This window comes from Scyliorhinus canicula, chromosome 14 (assembly GCF_902713615.1).
Source record: "Scyliorhinus canicula chromosome 14, sScyCan1.1, whole genome shotgun sequence".
Lineage (NCBI taxonomy): Eukaryota > Metazoa > Chordata > Chondrichthyes > Carcharhiniformes > Scyliorhinidae > Scyliorhinus > Scyliorhinus canicula.
The window spans coordinates 5,075,995-5,099,734 of record NC_052159.1 but is presented as its reverse complement, the minus strand read 5'-3'; the positions used below and the strand labels follow the sequence as shown (position 1 = coordinate 5,099,734).

Genomic DNA, 23,740 nt, shown 5'->3' with positions numbered 1-23,740 from the left:
GGGGTGAGAGGCAGGGGGTGGGGGTGAGGCAGGGGGAGGGGGTAAGAGGCAGGCAGGCAGGGGGAGGGGGTGAGAGGCAGGGGGAGGGGGTGTGGTAGGGGGAGGGGGTGAGGCAGGGGAGGGGGTGAGGCAGGGGGAGGGGTTGAGGCAGGGGGAGGGGGTGAGAGGCAGGTGGAGGGGGTGAGAGGCAGGGGGAGGGGGTGAGAGGCAGGGGGAGGGGGTGAGAGGCAGGGGGAGGGGGTGAGAGGCAGGGGAGGGGGTGAGAGGCAGGCAGGCGGGGAGGTGGTGAGAGGCAGGGGGATGTGGTGGATAGAGGCAGGCAGGCAGGGGGAGGAAGTGAGAGGCAGGCAGGCAGGGGGAGGGGGTGAGAGGCAGGGGAGGGGGTGAGAGGCAGGCAGGCGGGGAGGTGGTGAGAGGCAGGGGGAGGTGGTGGATAGAGGCAGGCAGGCAGGGGGGGGGGTGAGAGGCAGGGGAGGTGGTGAGAGGCAGGGGGAGGGGGTGAGAGGCTGGCAGGCAGGGGAGGGGGTGAGAGGCAGGGGAGGGGGTGAGAGGCAGGGGGAGGTGGTGGATAGAGGCAGGCAGGCAGGGGGTGGGGGTGAGAGGCAGGGGTGGTGGTGAGAGGCAGGGGGAGGGGGTGAGAGGCAGGCAGGCAGGGGAGGGGGTGAGAGGCAGGGGGAGGGGGTGAGAGGCAGGGGGAGGTGGTGGATAGAGGCAGGCAGGCAGGGGGAGGGGGTGAGAGGCAGGCAGGCAGGGGGAGGGGGTGAGAGGCAGGCAGGCAGGGGGAGGGGGTGAGAGGCAGGCAGGCAGGGGGAGGGGGTGAGAGGCAGGCAGGCAGGGGGAGGTGCTGGTGAGGTGGATTATTGATCAGCTCCTGTCATGGCCAGCTTTTGGCAACGAGCTCTCTTGAAGTTTCTGGACATCCTCCGGAAGTCCCTCTTGCCTCCTCGCCAGTGCCTCACGCTGGTGATCAGGAGCCTCCCCTCCTGCTTCCTCCCCATTACCAGGTAGGATGAAGTCAGGTCCCTCAGCTTATCGCAGGCACAGTGAGAGCCTCCGGCTAACCACAGCTCCATCCTCACCTCCCCACTCACAGCCCAACCCTCTAACCCAAACACAACCCTGCTCCTGCCGTCAGCAATGATCTTGGCGTCTCCATTCACATAGGATATTTCTTGTACTTTCATCTTCAGCGCTATGAGAGCCACCCAGAAAAAAGACAAGAGAGAAAAGAATCAATTACAGTTCCTGTAACATTTTTCATCATCTCAGAGAATTCCAAAGCGATTCACAATCAACGCAGAATTTTTTGAAGCGGGTTAACTTACATCCAAATAACAGGGATGATAGAGCTTCATTTAATATATCATCTGTGAGAAGATATTCACAGTGCAGCGCTCCCTCAGTACTGACCCTCTGACAGTGCAGCACTCCCTCAGTACTGACCCTCTGACAGTGCGGCACTCCCTCAGTACTGACCCTCTGACAGTGCAGCACTCCCTCAGTACTGACCCTCTGACAGTACGGCACTCCCTCAGTACTGACCCTCTGACAGTGCGGCACTCCCTCAGTACTGACCCTCTGACAGTGCAGCACTCCCTCAGTACTGACCCTCTGACAGTGCAGCACTCCCTCAGTACTGACCCTCTGACAGTGCGGCACTCCCTCAGTACTGACCCTCTGACAGTGCAGCACTCCCTCAGTACTGACCCTCTGACAGTGCAGCACTCCCTCAGTACTGACCCTCTGACAGTGCAGCACTCCCTCAGTACTGACCCTCTGACAGTGCGGCACTCCCTCAGTACTGACCCTCTGACAGTGTGGCACTCCCTCAGTACTGACCCTCTGACAGTGCGGCACTCCCTCAGTACTGACCCTCTGACAGTGCAGCACTCCCTCAGTACTGACCCTCTGACAGTGCAGCACTCCCTCAGTACTGACCCTCTGACAGTGTGGCACTCCCTCAGTACTGACCCTCTGACAGTGCGGCACTCCCTCAGTACTGACCCTCTGACAGTGCAGCACTGCCTCAGTACTGACCCTCTGACAGTGCGGCACTCCCTCAGTACTGACCCTCTAACAGTGCGGCACTCCCTCAGTACTGACCCTCTGACAGTGCGGCACTCCCTCAGTACTGACCCTCTGACAGTGCAGCTCTCCCTCAGTACTTACCCTCTGACAGTGCAGCACTCCCTCAATACTGACCCTCTGACAGTGAGGCACTCCCTCAGCACTCCCTCAGTACTGACCTTCTGACAGTGCGGCACTCCCTCAGTACTGACCCTCTGACAGTGTGGCACTCCCTCAGTACTGACCCTCTGTCAGTGCAGCACTCCCTCAGTACTGACCCTCTTAGAGTGCGGCACTCCCTCAGCACTGATTCTCTGACAGTGCAGCACTCCCTCAGTACTGACCCTCTGACAGTGCGGCTCTCCCTCAGTACTGACCCTCTGACAGTGCGGCACTCCCTCAGTACCGACCCTCTGACAGTGCGGCGCTCCCTCAGTACTGACCCTCTGACAGTGCAGCACTCCCTCAGTACTGACCCTCAGACAGTGCGGCGCTCCCTCAGTACTGACCCTCTGACAGTGCAGCACTCCCTCAGTACTGACCCTCTGACAGTGCAGCACTCCCTCAGTACTGACCCTCTGACAGTGCGGCACTCCCTCAGTACTGACCCTCTCTCTAAACCTCTCTCCCTCTCCTCCTTTAAGACACTCTGTATGAGTTGTCTTTTTGACCAGGTTTTTGGTCACCTGTCCTGATGCCCCCTCATTCCACTCGGTGGCAATTTTTGTTTCAACACGCTCCTGTGAAGCATCTTGGGATGTTTTACTATGTTATCGGCGCTATCTGAATGCAGATTGAAATAGTTTAATCAAACCCACCCTCCCTCGCTGGGGGCAAATGGCCTCAACCCTTTAGCTGAATCTTACCAAAGTCATTTTTGCAGAATTCTTCGAGAATGTTGCTCCCGGCTTCTCCCTCAGGTTTACAGGCCTGACAGATTGTTGGCTCTGAAATATAGAAGCATGGCAGGTTAATCCGATTCAAATACCAACGCTGCACTGAGCACCCTATCCAGGGCCATGGTCCCATTGACCACAACCTGAGAACTCCACATCCTACATTAATCAGGCGTGATTCCAATGATACGATAAATCCATCTGCTGTTGGGAGCTGGTTTGGACGGACTGGACCACTTCAGTGGACCGTTAAGAGCACGGGGCTGGGCCAATTGCAGCAACTGCCAAGGCCTCTTCAGCATCACCTCCCAAACCTGCATCTTCCACCACCTCCACTATCATTTCCACCTTGACTGATTCAATCAAACAGCACACTTAGTTGTCGGTAAAACGCAGAGTACAGGCCGTACTCAACCGGCCCTCACTTGCAAAACATAAAACAAAATAGCTGCTCTTCGATGTGATTCTGCTATTGGCAACACTTGCTGAATGATCCGGAGTGCTTTCACCAACAGCCAACTTAGATTAGTTCAGATGTAACATGGCTCGTTTACACTCATACACAGAGACTCATTCTCTGCAAACAAAAGGAATATGCTCAAGCCTTGCGCCTTTTATGAATTATCCAGGAACGTGGGAAGCCTATAGCTCTGTATTACAATCTCCATGGCAATGCCTCAGCCAATCAGAGTTGACTTGGTAACCGATCAGCACCATTTTCTCCTGAAATTTGAAATTTGGCATTCTTGTGTTGTCGTGCTGAGTGTAAGGTGAAAAGCTTTGACAAAATGTCTCTCTTTTCAGCAATATTCAACTCGTGCACTACCTCTAAAGCCTTCACATCCTTCTTTTGCGAGGGCCACGAAGAATCCAGCACGAGTTTATCGAGTCAAACAGAAAGCCACTTTTATTTCCAACAATATTTACACAGCACCAGTAGTTCCCGACTTGTTCTCTCTCCAGCCGGTACCACACTGGCCCTCAGCTCTATTTATCCAGCTGCAAAGCTAACGATTACCTCGCTCCCGTCATTGGGGGAGATCATATTCCCGAAGAGTCTCAGGGTAACAAATTATCCCCAGCTAATAGGATCTGATCCGGTTATAACACCTCCCTAAATAGGAATTGGACACCATTCACCCGCCAGAAACTGACCGGTGTCTTATGAAGATTTAACATAACTTTCTCACTTTTGTACTTTAAAAAAAAAATTATTTAAAATTTTTTTTTTATGATTTAGAGTACCCAATTATTTTTTTCAATTAAGGGGAAATTTAGCGTGGCCAATCCACCCACCTGCACATCTTTGGGTTGTGGGGGGAAACCCACGCAGACACGGGGAGAATGTGCAAACTCCACACGGACAGTGATCCAGGGCCGGGATTCGAACCCGGGTCCTCAGCGCCATAGGCAGCAATGCTAACCACTATGCCACCGTGCTGCCTGTCTTTTGTACTTTTTAATAATAAATTTAGAGTACCCAATTTTTTTTATTTTTTTCCAATTAAGGTGCAATTTAACGTGACCAATCCTCCTAATCTGCACAACTTTGGGTTGTGGGGGCGAAACCCACGCAGACACGGGGAGAATGTGCAAACTCCACATGGACAGTGATCCAGGGCCGGGATTCGAACCCGGGTCCTCAGCGCCGCAGTCCCAGTGCTAACCACTTTGTCACATGTCACCCCTCACTTTTGTACTTGAGGTCCCTGTGCTGATTGTCCTTTTTAAAAAAGTATTTTTATTAAGGTTTTGCAGTATTTTTCAGAATAAATCAGTAGTAACCATAATAACAAAACAAACTAGAGTGAATATTAATCTAGTGTAAAAAGAGAATATAGAATTAAATAGACATTACTCCACACGACCCAGTCTTCCCACACCATCCCAGTGAAGCATTCACCCTCCCCCCCCCATACGGATTGCTGCTGCTGCTGCTGACATTTACATTTTCCCCGAGAAAGTGGACGAACGGCTGCCACCTCCGAGAGAACCCGAGCGTAGACCCTCTTAAGGCAAACTTTATTTTCTCGAGGCTGAGAAACCCAGCCATGTCGGTAACCCAAGTCTCTACACTCGGGGGCTTCGAGTCCCTCCACATTAATAAAATCTATCTCCAGGCTACTAGGGAGGCAAAGGCCAAGACGTCGGCCTCTTTTGCCCCCTGAACTCCCGGGTCTTCTGACACCCCAAAGATCGCTATCTCTGGACTCGGCACCACCCGTGTGTTAAGCACCTTGGACATTGCCTTCGCGAACCCTTGCCAGAACTCTCTAAGCTCCGGGCATGCCCAAAACATGTGGACATGGTTTGCAGGGCTGCCCTTGCACCTCATACAACTGTCTTCTACCCCAAAAAACTTGCTCATTCTCGCTGCCGTCATATGTGCCCTGTGGACCACCTTAAATTGAATTAGACTGAGCCTGGCACATGATGAGGAGGAATTAACCCTGCCCAGGACCTCTGCCCACAGACCCGCTTCCAACTCCTCACCTAGCTCCTCCTCCCACTTGCCCTTGAGCTCCTCCACCGGGGTTTCCTCCGCCTCCTGTAGTTCCTGGTAGATATCCGACACCCTCCCCTCCCCCACCCAGGTGCCGGAGACCACCCTGTCCTGTATCCTCAGTGGCAGCAGCGTCGGAAAGGCCACTACCTGTTTTTTCAGGAAGGCTCGTACTTGCAGATATTTAAAGGCGTTTCCTGGCGGCAGATTAAATTTGTCCTCTAGCGCCTTCAAACTGGGAAAGCTTCCGTCTATGAACAAATCTCCCATCTTTCTGATGCCTGCCCTCTGCCAGCTCTGGAACCCACCATTCATCCTGCCCGGGATAAACCTGTGATTATTGCACATTGGGATCCAGACCGACGCTCCCTCCACCCTCTAGTACCTCCTCCACTGTCCCCAGATCCGCAGTGTCACCACCACCACCGGACTTGTGGAGTAACGGGTCGGTGAGAACGGCAAAGAAGCCGTTATCAAAGCTCCCAGACTAGTACCTTTACATGGCGCCGCCTCCAGCTGCTCCCACGGCCCCCCCCGACTGCGCTCCAACAGCGATCCCCTTACTCACGGGGTCTTATTCGCCCACACAAAGCCCGTAATGATCCTACTCACCCGCTAAGAAAAGGCCTTGGGGATGAAGATGGGGAGGCACTGAAAGACAAACAAAATTCTGGGGAGGACAGTCATTTTCACGGTCTGCACCCTCCCTGCCAGTGACAGCGGGAGAATGTCCCACCTTTTAACGTCCCCTTCCATTTGCTCCACCAACCGGGTCAGGTTGAGCCTGTGCAGGGCATCCCATTTCCTGGCCACCTGTGTACCCAGGTAACGAAAACCTTTCTCTACCACCCTGAGCAGCAGCTCTTTCAGTCTCTCCTCCTGCCCCTTGGCCTGGATCACAAACAACTCGCTCAGGATCCGCAGAACCTCCCCCATCCCCTCCACAGGGTCCGAAATGTACAGGAGCAAATCATCCGCGCATAGCGAGACCCGATGTTCCACCCACCCCCCCCCCCGGGAACCAGTCCCCGCCAGTTCCTCGAGGCTCTCCGCGCCATAGCTAGTGGTTCTATAGCTCGGGCAAATAGTAACGGGAGAGGGGACACCCCTGCCTCGTTCCCCGGTGAAGCTCGAAGTACCCCAACCTCAGCCGGTTTGTACATACACTTGCTACAGGCGCCTGGTACAGCAATTTCACCCAGCCAATAAAGCCCTCGCCAAACCCCAACCTCCCCAGCGTTTCCCAGAGGTACTCTCACTCCACCCGGTCAACGGCTTTCTCTGTGTCCATCGCTGTTACCACCTCCGCCTCCCCTCCTTCTGAGGGCATCATAAGAATATTCAAAATTCTCTTGACATTGGTATTGAGTTGTCTGCCTTTAACAAACCCAGTCTGGTCTTCCTCTATCACCCCTGGGACGCAATCCTCAATTCTTGTGGCCAGAATCTTAGCCAGCAATTTGGCATCCACGTTTAAAAGCGAAATCGGCCTGTATGACCTGCAATGTTCCGGGTCCTTCCCTTGTTTAAGAATGAGTGAGATCAAAGCCTGTGACATTGTTGGGGGGAGGGTTCCTTTCTCTCTGGCCTCATTAGGAGTGGGCTCCATATTTCCGAAAATTTCTTGTAGAATTCTACCTGGTAACCGTCCGGCCCCGGGCACGCTCCATGCCTTCTATACCCTTGACAATCTCCTCCAATTCAATCCAGCCCCAGCCCCTCCACCAGGTCCTCTTCCACCTTTGGAAACCTCAACTGGTCCAAACATTGCCTCATCCCTTCTGCTCCCGTCGGGGCCTCCGACTCGTATAGTTTACTATAGAATTCCTTAAAGACTCCGTTCACCCCCCCGGATCCAAGACCGTGTTACCCTCCTTATTCTTTACTCCCCCGATTTCCGTGGCCGCCTCCCTCTTTCGCAGTTGGTGTGCCAGCATTCTACTGGCTTTCTCCCCGTACTCATAGACTGCCCCCCTTGCCTTCTGTGGGCTACCGCTTTCCCTGTGGTCAGCAGCTCAAACTCCACCTGCAGACTCCGCCGCTCCCTCCGTAGGGGGTCTCCGCGTATCTCCTGTCCACTCGGAGTATCTCCTCCACCAGTCTCTCCTTCTCCGCTGTTTCTCTCTTTTACCTATGGGATCGAATTGAGATGAGTTCCCCTCTGACAAGTGCCTTCAGAGCCTCCCAGACCGTTGCCGCTGCTACCTCACCCGTATCGTTTGTTTCCAGGTAATCCTGGATGTTCCTGCTAATCCGCCCGCAAACCTCTTCGTCCACCAGCAGCTCCACATCCAGTCTCCAGAGTGGGTGCTGCCCTCTCTCCTCACTAAGCCGCAGGTCCACCCAGTGCGGGGCATGGTCCGAGACTGTGATTGCTGAGTATTCTGTCCCCAACACCTTTGGGATTAACACCCTGCTCAAGGCAAAGAAGTCTATGCGGGAATAAACCTTATGAACGTGGGAGAAAAAAGAGAACTCGTTCGCTCTCGGCCGCGTGAACCTCCAGGGATCCCCCCCCCCCCCCCCCTCCCCCATCTGCTCCATAAAACCCTTCAGTTCCTTAGCCACTGCTGGTCGCTTCCCTGTCCTGGATTTCGACCGGTCCAGCTCGGGGTCGATGACTGTGTTAATGTCTCCCCCCATAATCAGGTGGTGTGACTCTAAGTCTGGGATTTTGCCCAGCATGTGTCTTATAAATTCCACATCATCCCAATTCAGAGTGTAGACATTCACAAACACCACCCAGACCCCCTCCCACTCACCCATTATATACCTGCCCCCCTTATCTGCCACAATTCTCCCAGCCTCGAATGCCACACCCTTACTGATCAGAATTGCTACCCCCCTGGTCTTTGAATCCAGCCCTGAATGGAACACCTGGCCTACCCATCCCTTTCTCAATCTCGTGTGATCTGTGAGCTTTAAATGTGTCTCCTGAAGCATTGCTACGTCTGCCTTTAACCCCTTTAGATGCGAGAACACACGCGCTCTTTTGACCGACCCATTCAAACCCCTCACATTCCACGTGATCAGCCTGGACAGGGGGCTAACCACCCCCCACCCCCCCACTGCCGACTAGCCATCGCCCTTTCTTGACCTCGAGCCTGCACCCTTCGCTTCCTCGAGCACCCCCACAGGGAACCGTTGCCCCCGCCCCTTAATTGGTACCCCAAAATCGATACATCCTCTGTCAGCAAAGCAGCATCCCCTCCTCCCCTTCCTCCCCCAAAAGCCCCACGACCCAAAACCCCCCGCCAGCTGGGCACTTGCTCACCCCCCACTATGCTCCCGAGAGTCAGCTGACCTATGCTGACCCCGGCAGCTCCCGCCCCTGGCGCCGATCAGACTGTCGCTCATTGTCCGGACCCCTCTCCCCACGTGAATGAACCAATTAAACTACTTCTCCAGCCCCAGTGAGTAAATAGTAATACGAAACAAAACATAAACAGAAGACACTAACATTGCCCCGTGAGGAGACGCTTGTTGAACCAAGGCTCCAACTTCCCGAAAATTCGCACTAAGTACAGGTCCCCCTACCCCCTCCGTATCTCAACTTTGCTGAAAACACTGCACCCTCCAGCCACCACCACAGCCCTGACACACACCCAACATTGTATACAATCTTATATTAGAAACGGTACCGTGTTACCCAGCCCCACTGCCACATTCCACCAAATCTTAACTGTCCTTTAATTCAAGTCCAGCTTTTCTTGTTTGACGAATGACCACGCCTCATCCGGCGTCTCAAAATAGTGATGCCGTTCCTTGTACGTGACGCATAGCCTCGCTGGGTGTAGCATCCCAAATTTCACACCCTTGCTGAAGAGGGTCACCTTCACCCGGATGAATCCAGCACGCCTATTGACCAGCTCCGCACTCAGGGCCTGGTAGGAGCTGTTCTCCTACCTGCTGCTCCGTTCTTTTTTTGCCCACCACAAGACAAGTTCCTTGTTCGAGAAGCGATGAAATCTCACCACCATGGCCTTCGGCGGTTCATTCGCCTTGGGCTTCCTCGAGAGAGCTCTGTGCGCCCCATCCAGCTCCAGGGGTCGAGGGAATACCCCCGTCCCTATCAGTATCTCCAGCATCTTGGACACAAATGCTCCCGCATCCGACTCCTCCACACCTTCGGGGAGGCCCATAATTCTCAGGTTCTGTCTCCTGGACCTGTTTTTTAGGACCTCCAGCCTCCCCTGCTACTCTTTGTGGAGGGCATCCTGAGCTTCCACCTTAAGGGCCAATACGACCAACTCGTCCTCATGGTCGGATAGCTTTTTCTCCATCTCCTTAATCGCTTTCCCTTGTGTTGCCTGAGTTGCGATCATTTGGTCTATTGATGCCTTCATCGGGGCCAGCATGTCCTTTTTAAGATCAGCAAAGCAGCCCCTAAGGAACTCCAGTTGCTCCTGTGCCCACTGCGTCCATGCACCCTGGTCTATACCGGCCGCCATGCCACGCCTCGGCGCCCGCTCCGCACGCTTCTGTCTGTTGGGACTTAAACGCTTCACTCGGCCACTCCTGGCCCAGCTATCCATACAACAGAGAGGGAATCCTTTTGGCAGTGTTCACTTCACCAATCTGCCCCAAAAAGTCCGTGGAAACTCCTGAAAAAGGTCCGAGAGTCGGTTCCAGACGGGAGCTGCCGAATGCGCGACCTACTCCTCCATGGCCGCCACCGGGAGTCTCGTCGCCGCTTCTTCAATGGCTTATGCGAGATCTTTTCACAATTGTTCCCTCTGCGGCTGGAATTCAGCTTCAATAAAGGCCCTCAAGTCAGTTTGAAGCCTTTAAGCTCGCCCTTCCCCCGCCTGCATGCTGGAAGAGGCTTTTGTCTTTGCTGCAGCTCCAGCCAAATCTTTCACTGTTTCTGCCGGGTCTGGTAACCAAGAGACATACCATTCCTGGGGGAAAGTACTCCGACATCTTTTCATCAAAATTCCACCCCGTATTGATTAAAAAGAGCTCTTTTCTGTAACCTTGGGCAGGAGCTGCCTTGTGTGTGACCACTTCCTCCATGGTCCACCCCGGAAGTGCTGATTGTCCTTTTAAGGGCAACACAGCAGAATAAGGGTCATCTAGCCTCTTTCCAAGCAAACAAAATGGGAGAGGAGGTGAAACGCAAAGCAATTCTCCTCAGTGTTTATAGAACTCAGACCTATGACCTTATTCGCAGTCTTAGAGCCCCAAGCACACCCGACTCCAAATCATTTAGTCAGCTTGTGGATTTAATCAATTGTAACTTCAACGATCAGTCATACTCCAGAGATTCAAATTTAATTCAAAGGTGGGAGCCTCAGGCGAATCGTTCACGACTTGCATTGCTAAACTGAAGCGATTATCGGAGTATCGTGATTTTGGAGCCACCCTAAATGACAAGTTACAGGATAGGTTAGCCTGTGATGTGAACAATGGCGCTATTCAATGCAGAATTGCTTGCAGAGGTTGACATAGTTTAAACGAGTAATGGAGATAGCGTTGGCCATGGAACCTGCTGGAAAAGATGCACACAACTGCAGAGTTCAGAGAAAGGCACCATTCACCAGGTATGGCAAGAACCTCAGCCAGTAGGGGCACCAAAACTGCCAAAGCAGCTGCTCAACGGGAAACAATTTCAGTCACCACAATGTCAAAAACTCAGTCACACTTCAAGTGGAACGTTACCGACGTGGAGATGACCACACTTCTGAATCATGTCGGTTTAAGGAGGCTGACTGTTGTTATTGTCACAAAAGTGGACATTTGATAAAGCAGGGCAGAGCTAAGTCAAGATTTAACAGTGAACAAAGAACAAAGAAAATTACAGCACAGGAACAGGCCCTTCGGCCCTCCCAGCTTGCGCCGATCCAGATCCTTTATCTAAACCTGTTGCCTATTTTCCAAGGTCTACTTCTCTCTGTTCCCCGCCCGTTCATATATCTGTCCGGATGCATCTTAAATGATGCTATCGTACCCGCCTCTACCACCTCCGCTGGCAAAGCGTTCCAGGCACCCACCACCCTCTGCGTAAAAAACTTTCCACGCACATCTCCCTTAAACTTTCCCCCTCTCACCTTGAAATCGTGACCCCCTTGTAATTGACACCCCCACTCTTGGAAAATGCTTGTTGCTATCCACCATGTCCATACCTCTCATAATTTTGTAGACCTCAATCAGGTCCCCCCTCAACCTCCGTCTTTCCAATGAAAACAATCCTAATCTACTCAACCTTTCTTCATAGCTAGCACCCTCCATACCAGGCAACATCCTGGTGAACCTCCTCTGCACCCTCTCTAAAGCATCCACATCCTTCTGGTAATGTGGCGACCAGAACTGCACGCAGTATTCCAAATGTGGCCTAACCAAAGTCCTATACAACTGTAACATGACCTGCCGACTCTTGTTCTCAATACCCCGTCCAATGAAGGCAAGCATGCTGTAAGCCTGCTTGACCACTCTATCGACCTGCGTTGCCACCTTCAGAGTAAAATGGACCTGAACTCCCAGATTTCTCTGTACATCAATTTTCCCCAGGACTCTTCCATTGACCATATAGGCCGCTCTTGAGTTAGATCTTCCAAAATGCATCACCTCGCATTTGCCTGGATTGAACTCCATCTGCCATTTCTCTGCCCAACTCTCCAATCTATCTATATTTTGCTGTATTCTCTGACAGTCCGTCTTGCTATCTGCAACTCCACCAATCTTAGTATCATCTGCAAACTTGCTCATCAGACCACTTATACCTTCGTCCAGATCATTTATGTATATCACAAACAACAGTGGTCCGAGCACGGATCCCTGTGGAGCACCACTAGTCACCTTTCTCCATTTTGAGACACTCCCTTCCACCACTACTCTCTGTCTCCTGTTGCCCAGCCAGTTCTTTATCCATCTAGCTAGTACACCCTGAACCCCATACGACTTCACTTTTTCCATCAACCTGCCATGGGAAACTTTATCAAATGCTTACTGAAGTCCATGTATATGACATCTACAGCCCTTCCCTCATCAACTAACTTTGTCACTTCCTCAAAGAATTCTATTAGGTTTGTAAGACATGACCTTCCCTGCACAAAACCATGCTGCCTATCACTGATAAGTCTATTTTGTTCCAAATGTGAATAGATCCTATCCCTCAGTATCTTCTCCAACAGTTTGCCTACCACTGACGTTCAAGCTCACAGGTCTATAATTCCCTGGATTTTCCCTGCTACCCTTCTTAAACAAAGGGACAACATTAGCAATTCTCCAGTCCTCCGGGACCTCACCCGTGCTCAAGGATGCTGCAAAGATATCTGTTAAGGCCCCAGCTATTTCATCCCTCGCTTCCCTCAGTAACCTGGGATAGATCCCATCCGGTCCTGGGGACTTTGTCCACCTTAATGCCTTTTAGAATACCCAAAACTTCCCCCTTCCTTATGCCGACATGACCTAGAGTATTTAAACATCCATCCCTAGCCTCAACATCCATCATGTCCCTCTCCTTGGTGAATACCGATGCAAAGTACTCATTAAGAAGCTCACTCATTTCCTCTGACTCCACGCATAAATTCCCTCTTTTGTCTTTGAGTGGGCCGATCCTTTCTCTAGTTATTCTGTTGCTCCTTATATACGAATAAAAGGCTTTGAGATTTTCCTTAACCCTGTTAGCCAAAGATATTTCATGACCCCTTTTAGCCCTCTTTATTGCGCGTTTGAGATTTGTCCTACTTTCCCGATATTCCTCCAAAGCTTCATCAGTTTTGAGTCGCCTCGATCTTATGTATGCTTCCTTTTTCATCTTAGCTAGTCTCACAATTAGAACATAGAACATAGAACGATACAGCGCAGTACAGGCCCTTCGGCCCTCGATGTTGCACCGACATGGAAAAAAAAAACTAAAGTCCATCTAACCTACACTATGCCCTTATCATCCATATGCTTATCCAATAAACTTTTAAATGCCCTCAATGTTGGCGAGTTCACTACTGTTGCAGGTAGAGCATTCCACGGCCTCACCACTCTTTGCGTAAAAAACCCACCTCTGACCTCTGTCCTATATCTATTACCCCTCAATTTAAGGCTATGTCCCCTCGTGCTAGCCACCCCCATCCGCGGGAGAAGGCTCTCGCTGTCCACCCTATCTAACCCTCTGATCATTTTGTATGCCTCTATTAAGTCACCTCTTAACCTTCTTCTCTCTAACGAAAACAACCTCAAGTCCATCAGCCTTTCCTCATAAGATTTTCCCTCCATACCAGGCAACATCCTGGTAAATCTCCTCTGCACCCGTTCCAAAGCTTCCACGTCCTTCCTATAATGAGGCGACCAGAACTGTACGCAATACTCCAAATGCGGCCGTACTAGAGTTTTGTACAACTGCAACATGACCTCATGGCTCCGGAACTCAATCCCTCTACCAATAAAGGCCAACACACCATAGGCCTTCTTCACAACCCTATCAACCTGGGTGGCAACTTTCAGGGATCTATGTACATGGACACCGAGATCCCTCTGCTCATCCACACTACCAAGAATTTTACCATTAGCCAAATATTCCGCATTCCTGTTATTCTTTCCAAAGTGAATCACCTCACACTTCTCCACATTAAACTCCATTTGCCACCTCTCAGCCCAGCTCTGCAGCTTATCTATGTCCCTCTGTAACCTGCAACATCCTTCCGCACTGTCTACAACTCCACCGACTTTAGTGTCGTCTGCAAATTTACTCACCCATCCTTCTGCGCCCTCCTCTAGGTCATTTATAAAAATGACAAACAGCAACGGCCCCAGAACAGATCCTTGTGGTACGCCACTCGTAACTGAACTCCATTCTGAACATTTCCCATCAACTACCACTCTCTGTCTTCTTTCAACTAGCCAATTTCTGATCCACATCTCTAAATCACCCTCAATCCCCAGCCTCCGTATTTTCTGCAATAGCCGACCGTGGGGAACCTTATCAAACGCTTTACTGAAATCCATATACACCACATCAACTGCTCTACCCTCATCTACCTGTTCAGTCACCTTCTCAAAGAACTCGATAAGGTTGTGAGGCATGACCTACCCTTCACAAAACCATGCTGACTATCCCTAATCATATTATTCCTATCTAGATGATTATAAATCGTATCTTTTATAATCCTCTCCAAGACCTTACCCACCACAGACGTTAGGCTCACCGGCCTATAGTTACCGGGGTTATCTCTACTCCCCTTCTTGAACAAAGGGACCACATTTGCTATCCTCCAGTCCTCTGGCACTATTCCTGTAGCCAATGATGACCTAAAAATCAAAGCCAAAGGCTCAGCAATCTCTTCCCTGGCTTCCCAGAGAATCCTAGGATAAATCCCATCCGGCCCCGGGGACTTATCTATTTTCACCTTGTCCAGAATTGCCAACACTTCTTCCCTACGCACCTCAATGCCATCTATTCTAATAGCCTGGGTCTCAGCATTCTCCTCCACAATATTATCTTTTTCTTGAGTGAATACTGACGAAAAGTATTCATTTAGTATCTCGCTTATCTCCTCAGCCTCCACACACAACTTCCCACCACTGTCCTTGACTGGCCCTACTCTTACCCTAGTCATTCTTTTATTCCTGACATACCTATAGAAAGCTTTTGGGTTTTCCTTGATCCTACCTGCCAAAGACTTCTCATGTCCCCTCCTTGCTCGTCTCAGCTCTCTCTTTAGATCCTTCCTCGCTTCCTTGTAACTATCAAGCGCCCCAACTGAAACCACCCGTCATCCATGGTTCCCTAATCTTGCCATTTCTATCTCTCATTTTCACATAGTTGTCGAGTAATCGATCAACCAAGGTGTTACAAGAATACAATGTGGCACAGCCTAGCACCAGTGACTCTGATATTCACTCTGTTTCACAGAAAAACAGGAAAGATAGACCCTGGGCGAAATTCCCCGACCCCCCCGCAAGGTCGGAGAACCGCCCGGGGCCGCCGAAAATCCCGCCCCCACCGTGACAGAAATTCTCCGCCACCCGGGAATTGGCGGGGGCGGGAATCACCCCCCGCCGATCGGTGATCCCTCCGCGCCGATTGGTGAGCCCCCTGCGGCGAATCTCTGGCCCGCTATGAGCTGAAGTCCTGCCGCCGTGGTTTGAACCACCTCTGGTGGCGGCGGGATCGGCGGCGCGAGCGGGCCCCTGGGGTCCTGGGGGGGGGGCGCGGGCCGATCGGACCCCGGGGGTGCCCCCACGGTGGCCAGGCCCGCGATCGGGGCCCACCGATCGGCGGGCGGGCCAGTGACGTGGGGGAACACTTTTTCTTCCGCCGCCGCCACGGCCTCCACCATGGCGGAGGTGGAAGAGAATCCCCCAGCGGGCATGCGCCGGTGGTGATGTCAGCAGCAGCTGACGCACCGACGCATGCGCGAACCAGCGAAGGCCTTTCGGCCAGCCCCGGCGCCGGCCGGCGGGCGTCAAAGGCTGTTGTAGCCGGTTTTGTTTTGTTTTTTCTTTTTTTTAATAAATTTAGAGTACCCAATTAATTTTTTCTAATTAAGGGGCAATTTAGCGTGGCCAAATCCACCTATCCTGCACATCTTTGGGTTGTGGGGGTGAAACCCACACAGACACGGGGAGAATGTGCAAACTCCACACGGACACTGACCCAGAGCCGGGATCGAACCTGGGACCTCGGCGCCGTGAGGCAGCAGGGCTAACCCACTGCGCCACCGTGCTGCCCTTCGGTTTTGGCGCCAGTCAGCGTGGTGCCAACCGCTCCGGCGCGGGCCTAGCCCCTCAATGTGAGGGCTTGGCACCTAAAGGTGCGGAGAATTCCGCACCTTTGGGGAGGCCAGACGACGGAGTAGTTGGTGCCACTCCGCTACGCCGGGACCCCCCGCCCCACCGGGTAGGGGAGAATCCCGCCCCCTGTCACTGTAACACTCCAATTAAATTGGAAACCTCTTCAGATGAGGGCAGCACGGTGGTGCAGTGGTTAGCTCTGCTGCCCCAGGGGGCCGAGGACCCAGGTTCGATCCCAATCCCAGTTCATGTCTGTCTGGAGTTTGCACATTCTCCCCGTGTCTGCGTGGGTCTCACCCCCTCAACCCAAAGATGTGCAGGGTGGGTGGATTGGCTGCGCTAAATTGCCCCTTAATTGAAAAAATAATTGGGTACTCTAAATTTATTGAAAAATAGATGGAAGTGGACACAGGGGCATCAGTCACTGTGATGAGGGAGCATACATTTCAATACCTAAGACAGGAAGTCCAACCACTGAACTTGAAGAGCATTTAAACCAAGTTGAAGATTTATACAGAAAAGGCACCACGATAGTACCTGTAAGACATGGACAACAGTCTACCCTGCTCCCAGTGATAATAATTTTAAAAAATAATAAATTCAGAGTACCCATTTCATTTTTTCCAATGTTTTTAAAAATAAATTTCGAGTACCCAATTCATATTTCCAATTAAGGGGCAATTTAGCGTGGCCAATCCATCTAGCCTGCACATCTTTGGGTTGTGGGGGTGAAACCCACGCAGACACGGGGAGAATGTGCAAACTCCACACAGACGCCGGGATCGAAGCTGGGACCTCGGCACCGTGAGGCAGCAGTGCTAACCACTGCTCCACCGTGCTGCCCTCCCAGGGGCTAATGGGGCTAAAGATAGACAAGTCTCCTGGCCCTGATGGAAAGCATCCCAGAGTGCTAAAAGAGATGGCTAAGGAAATTGCAGATGCACTAGTGATAATTTACGGAAATTCACTAGACTCTGGGGTGGTCCCGGTGGATTGGAAATTAGCAAACGTGACACCACTGTTTAAAAAAGGAGGTAGGCAGAAAGCGGGTAATTATAGGCCAGTGAGCTTAACTTCGGTAGTAGGGAAGATGCTGAAATCTATCACCTAGGAAGAAATAGCGAGGCATCTGGATGGAAATTGTCCCATTGGGCAGGCGCAGCATGGGTTCATAAAGGGCAGGTCGTGCCTAACTAATTTTGTGGAATTTTTTGAGGACATTACCAGTGCGGTAGATAACGGGGAGCCAATGGATGTGGTATATCTGGATTTTCAGAAAGCCTTTGACAAGGTGCCACACAAAAGGTTGCTGCATAAGATAAAGATGCATGGCATTAAGGGTAAAGTAGTAGCATGGATAGAGGTTTGGTTAATTAATAGGAAGCAAAGAGTGGGGATTAATGGGTGTTTCTCTGGTTGGCAATCAGTAGCTAGTGGTGTCCCTCAGGGATCAGTGTTGGGCCCACAATTGTTCACAATTTACATAGATGATTTGGAGTTGGGGACCAAGGGCAATGTGTCCAAGTTTGCAGACGACACAAAGATGAGTGGTAAAGCGAAAAGTGCAGAGGATACTGGAAGTCTGCAGAGGGATTTGGATAGGTTAAGTGGATGGGCTAGGGTCTGGCAGATGGAATACAATGTTGACAAATGTGAGGTTATCCATTTTGGTAGTAATAACAGCAAAAGGGATTATTATTTAAATGGCAAAATATTAAAACATGCTGCCGTGCAGAGAGACCTGGGTGTCCTAGTACATGAGTCACAAAGAATTGGTTTACAGTTGCAACAGGTGATTAAGAAGGCAAATGGAATTTTGTCCTTCATTGCTAGAGGGATGGAGTTTAAGACGTGGGAGGTTATGCTGCAATTGTATAAGGTGTTAGTGAGGCCACACCTGGAGTATTGTGTTCAGTTTTGGTCTCTATACCTGAGAAAGGACTTACTGGCACTGGAGGGTGTGCAGAGGAGATTCACAAGGTTAATCCCAGAGCTGAAGGGGTTGGATTACGAGGAGAGGTCGAGTGGACTGGGACTGTACTCGTTGGAATTTATCATTGAATCGTTGAAAATTATGAAGGGAATAGATAGGATAGATGCGGGCAGGTTGTTTCCACTGGCGGGTGAAAGCAGAACTAGGGGGCATAGCCTCAAAATAAGGGGAAGTAGATTTAGGACTGATCTGAGGAGGAACTTCTTCACCCAAAGGGTTGTGAATCTATGGAATTCCTTGCCCAGTGAAGCAGCTGAGGCTCCTTCATTAAATGTTTTTAAGATAAAGATAGATAGTTTTTTGAAGAATAAAGGGATTAAGGGTTATGGTGTTCGGGCCGGAAAGTGGAGCTGGGTCCACAAAAGATCAGCCATGATCTCATTGAATGGCGGAGCAGGCTCGAGGGGCCAGATGGCCGACTCCTGCTCCTAGTTCTTATGTTCTTATGATAATAATGACGGATGGAGAACCAAGCCAACCCTGTTTATAAACTTCAGGATCTATTGTTAACCGTTTTAAAGATAAAAAATTTGGAGATACTCACCAGGTTAGGCAGCTTCCATGGAGAGAGAGATAATATTAATGTCCGAACCAATGAACAATCAAAGGGTTACTCACCTTCCTGTTGGATTCTCGCCTCCTCCGGGGTGGCGGACGGGATGCAAAGGTCATTATCCACTGGGAAGCGGTTACAATCCAACATGTCCGGCCATGGGAAGCCAAAGGCAGACATCACAGGGGTACAGCTATCTCTGACAGCCTGGCACAGAGACCGGCAAGGCTGGATCGACTCCTGCAGTTCACTGAGGCAGACTGGAGCAAAGAGGGAGCAGAGGAATTTTCTGGTGTCGGAGTGACATTGCTTGTTGAGCAGAGGAACCCAGGAGCTGGCTTGCTGCAGGGCCTCCTTCATGGTCTCATGTCCCAGGAGGTTGGGGAGCCTCATCTGACTGTACCCGACCCCGTGGCACAGTGCCATGGTGCGGGGGATGGGCTTGCAGTTGGTCCGCCTGAACTCCACGGACCCTAGGCCGAAGCTGGTCCCCTCAGACTCACCGTGGCCGAGGGTGTGAACCTGGCCAATGGGAAGGAGGAATAACACCAGGATACTCAGAGCAGACAATGCTGCTCCTTTCTCCAACCAATCGAGGGTTTGTGTCTGCACAAATACCATTGCTTGACTCTCTTGTTGACCAATCAAATAAATTCTCCCTGGATTGAATTGTTGTTGGGAGCGCGAAAGGATTTGCAGAGCTAACAATCTTCCTCAGCTTGACGGTCTTGGAGGAACAGGTCGAAAGGGACAGGCCAAAATCTTCAACTTTGAAAAAGCTGTCCAGCCGTGAGTGAGCTTTGGGCAGCGTCAGGTTCTGGGCATCACATAAACTCACTCATTCCCTCCACCAGCCCAAAGAGAGTTAGTCCTCAATTGTAATCAGCCTTCAGCTTCTCGTTCACTTTCAGGAGATCACACTATCCCTCTCTCTCTCTCTCCTCACTGGATCCTGCAAATGAGAAGAAATAACTTCACTGGCCGCCTTAAACGTTCCTGATCAGCAAAACATTCAGTCAGTGAATTCCACATTCGGATCTCATTCTGTAAGTTCATCAGCTCATGTCCGGTAAAACTGAACATATCAAGATCACAGGAAAAAACATTTTAATGAGCAAAGACAGTGTCAGATACAGAGTAAAACACCCTCTACACTGTCCCCATCAAACACTCCCAGGACAGGTACAGCACGGGGTTAGATACAGAGTAATGCTCCCTCTACACTGTCCCCATCAAACACTCCCAGGACAGGTACAGCACGGGGTTAGATACAGAGTAAAACACCCTCTACACTGTCCCCATCAAACACTCCCAGGACAGGTACAGCACGGGGTTAGATACAGAGTAAAGCCCCCTCTACACTGTCCCCATCAAACACTCCCAGGACAGGTACAGCACGGGGTTAGATACAGAGTAAAGCTCCCTCTACACTGTCCTCATCAAACACTCCCAGGACAGGTACAGCATGGGGTTAGATACAGAGTAAAGCTCCCTCTACACTGTCCTCATCAAACACTCCCAGGACAGGTACAGCATGGGGTTAGATACAGAGTAAAGCTCCCTCTGCACTGTCCCCATCAAACACTCCCAGGTCAGGTACAGCACAGGGTTAGATACAGAGTAAAGCTCTCTCTACACTGTCCCCATCAAACACTCCCAGGATAGGTACAGCACGGGGTTTGAAACAGAGTAAAGCTCCCTCTACACTGTCCCCATCAAACACTCCCAGGACAGGTACAGCACGGGGTTAGATACAGAGTAAAGCTCCCTCTACACTGTCCCCATCAATCACTCCCAGGACAGGTACAGCACCGGGTTAGATACAGAGTAAAGCTCCATCTGCACTGTCCCCATCAAACACTCCCAGGACAGGTACAGCACGGGGTTAGATGCAGAGTAAAATTCCCTCTACACTGTCCCCATCAAACACTCCCAGGACAGGGACAGCACAGGGTTAGATACAGAGTAAAGCTCCCACTACACTGTCCCCATCAAACACTCCCAGGACAGGTACAGCAAGGGGTTAGATACAGAGTAAAGCTCCCTCTACACCAGGGGTGGGCAAACTTTTCCGTGCAAGGGCCACATTCAGAAATTCACAATTCACAAAGGGCCGCATAGTATATTAAGTAAAATAATTACTTCACCCGTTTATGATTCTGGGCGCCTCATATAGAACATAGAACAGTACAGCACAGAACAGGCCCTTCGGCCCTCGACGTTGTGCCGAGCAATGATCACCCTACTCAAGTCAACGTCAACGTATCCACCCTATACCAGTAGGTAATCCAACAACCTCCCCCCCCCATTAACCTTAAAAAAAATTAAAAAAAAAAAATATTTTTAATTTTTTTTTTTTTTTTTTTAATGACTTGGTGGGCCGCAGAAATACCTTTGGCGGGCCGCATGTGGCCCGCGGGCCGTAGTTTGCCCATCCCTGCTCTACACTGTCCCCATCAAACACTCCCAGGACAGGTACAGCACGGGATTAGATACTGAGTAAATCTCCGTCTACACTGTCCCCATCAAACACTCCCAGGACAGGTACAGCACGGGGTTGGATACAGTGTAATGCTCCCTCTACACTGTCCCCATCAATCACTCCCAGGACAGGCACAGCACGGGGTTAGATACAGAGTAAAGCTCCCTCTACACTGTCCCCATCAAACACTCCCAGGACAGGTACAGCACGGGGTTAGATACAGAGTAAAGCTCCCTCTACACTGTCCCCATCAAACACTCCCAGGACAGGAACAGCACAGGGTTAGATACAGAGTAAAGCTCCCTCTACACTGTCCCCATCAAACACTCCCAGGACAGGCACAGCACGGGGTTAGATACAGAGTAAAGATCCCTCTACACTGTCCCCATCAAACACTCCCAGGACAGGTACAGCACGGGGTTAGATACAGAGTAAAGCTCCCTCTACGCTGTCCCCATCAAACACTCCCAGGACAGGTACAGCACGGGGTTAGATACAGAGTAAAGATCCCTCTACACTGTCCCCATCAAACACTCCCAGGACAGGTACAGCACAGGGTTAGATACAGAGTAAAGCTCCCTCTACACTGTCCCCATCAAACACTCCCAGGCCAGGTACAGCACGGGGTTATATACAGAGTAAAACTCCCTCTACACAATTGCAGTCATTGAGTGTCTGGTCTCTTTGATAACATCTCCTGTATCAAATATTCAAAGTTTCATTATTTTCAGTCACGATGTGGAGATGCCGGCGTTGGACTGGGGTGAGCACAGTAAGAAGTCTGACAACACCAGGTTAAAGTCCAACAGGTTTGTTTGGAATCATTAGCTCTCGGAGCGCTGCTCCTCCCTCAGTGAAAGAGAAAGGTCGACTCCGAGAGAAGGAGAGAGAGAGAGAGAGAGAGAAGAATCGACCAGGCAGCGGCCAGGAGACAGTCTAAGAGAGAGAAAGAGATTCAGAGAGAGAGTAAAAGCTTGCGGTAGAAAGATGGAGAGGCAGAGAGAGAGAGAGGGAGAGATCGGGAGAGGTAGAGACTGGAAGAGGGATGGGTCGATAGAGGTAACAAGGCACAAATATGAAGAGAGTGACACAGGAGCAAGACAGTGAGAGGGAAAAATATAGAAAAGTAGAGAAGTAGAAAAAGAGTGGGCGAGAAATGCAGAGAAAGGAGGTGAGACGCAAAAGGGAGAGCCGTAAACATGTAGCGAAGGAAAGAGAGCGAAATCTCAGTGAGGAAGGATCATTGAAGGAGTGACTGAGAATCAGAGGAAAGAGAGGAAATAGGTGAAAGACGGGGAGAGAGGCAGAGATGGGTCCTGACCTTGTATCTGTTTTGATCTTCACACTCTCGTTGACCAACGTGTTAGAGATCCTCTGCCCAGTTTTTCCTCTTTCAGCTCCACACTCTTCCCAGCTCCTTCCCAGTTTGGACTGGGGCAGCTGACAGCTCAGGATTTGCAGCTTTTGGCAGCTGCTGCCTAGACTTGCAGCCGAGAGGTTTTGTGAAAGAGGGAGTCATTTCGTGTGCACGTTAAAATTACCACATAATAAATCTTGCAGCAGCCCCGGACTGCCAGACGGCCATTGTCTTGCTTTGCTTGAGGTCCTTTAATAGTTTGTGCTTTGCCAGGGCTGGAGGGGGGGGGGGGGGGGTGGGGTGGGGAGTTGATCGAGGCCTGAGTGTTGCATGTTTGATGGGAAGGGACGGGGTTTTAGTTCAGCAAAGGTACCGTTTAAAAACACAGGCGACCCCGTAAAGGAGATGGTCAGGCGCAGACTGAGGGAGCCACGTGCGCCACACCTTCTGACCCTGGGGGGTGGGTGGGGGGGGGGGGGGGAATGACACAGACATCTCTCTGCGACTCACTCCCCAACATGTGGAGTGCTCTGCGTCTGCCCAGTGTCCTGTGCAGAAAGAAGCCTGTAATTGTCAGAGGAACCAGCCTGTGTTAAATTACAGGGAATTATTGACGAATTAGGCACTGGATCCAGGCACTGTGCTAAAATATAAGGCTTTATTATGAAACTTCTATTGGCTAGCAATCAGTTTAGTTAAAAACAACTGTTTTTGGCTTCTTTCAGCAAGGGGAATATAACCATCATTTTTTAAAGATGTCCTCGTTTCGCAGTGAGCATGCTGTCATGGTCATATTATTCACCTGGTAATCCTGGGGGAGGGAGGTGGTGGTGGTGGTGGTGTATTGTCAGTGGACTAGTGATTCAGTGCCCCAGGATAATGAGTTCGAATCTCACTCTGGTGAATGTATCACTGCTACCATTCACCAGTGTATTGCATTACATTGTATTGTATTATGTTGGTGCCCCTATGGCTCCGCCCCCTCGGGGGAGGTATATAGACCTGCAGCCTGTAGGCGACACTCAGTACAGAGCAGTTGCAGGCAGGCACAGATCTAGCTGATTAAAACCACTGTTCACTTCTCCACGTCTCGCGTGAATTGACGGTTCCATCACTCAGACGGTGAAATTTGAATTCAGTAAAATTCTGGAATTACTC

At 51.0% G+C, this 23,740-nt stretch overlaps 1 protein-coding gene across 1 annotated transcript; it reads right to left on the bottom strand.

The window, feature by feature from the left end:
• Positions 1-794: 794 nt before the first annotated feature.
• On the bottom strand, positions 795-22,816 carry LOC119977891 (secreted frizzled-related protein 2-like). Its single transcript, XM_038819179.1, has 4 exons — positions 22,547-22,816; positions 18,809-19,695; positions 2,934-3,014; positions 795-1,192 (listed from the first exon to the last, which is right to left on the bottom strand). Exons 2-4 carry the CDS (start codon positions 19,362-19,364, stop codon positions 858-860), a joined length of 972 nt encoding a protein of 323 aa, XP_038675107.1. The 5' UTR covers positions 19,365-19,695; positions 22,547-22,816; the 3' UTR covers positions 795-857.
• Between the last annotated feature and the right edge of the window lie 924 nt (positions 22,817-23,740).

What these genes read in the sequence shown, in the direction of transcription:
- LOC119977891 (XM_038819179.1), bottom strand. Translation starts at nt 19,364, where the DNA reads ATGGTATTTGTGCAGACACAAACCCTCGATTGGTTGGAGAAAGGAGCA. An exon ending in GGCGAGAATCCAACAGGAAG is followed by an intron (nt 3,015 to 18,808) that starts GTGAGTAACCCT and finishes TCTATATTTCAG; the next exon opens with AGCCAACAATCTGTCAGGCC. An exon ending in ATTCTGCAAAAATGACTTTG is followed by an intron (nt 1,193 to 2,933) that starts GTAAGATTCAGC and finishes TGGCTCTCATAG; the next exon opens with CGCTGAAGATGAAAGTACAA.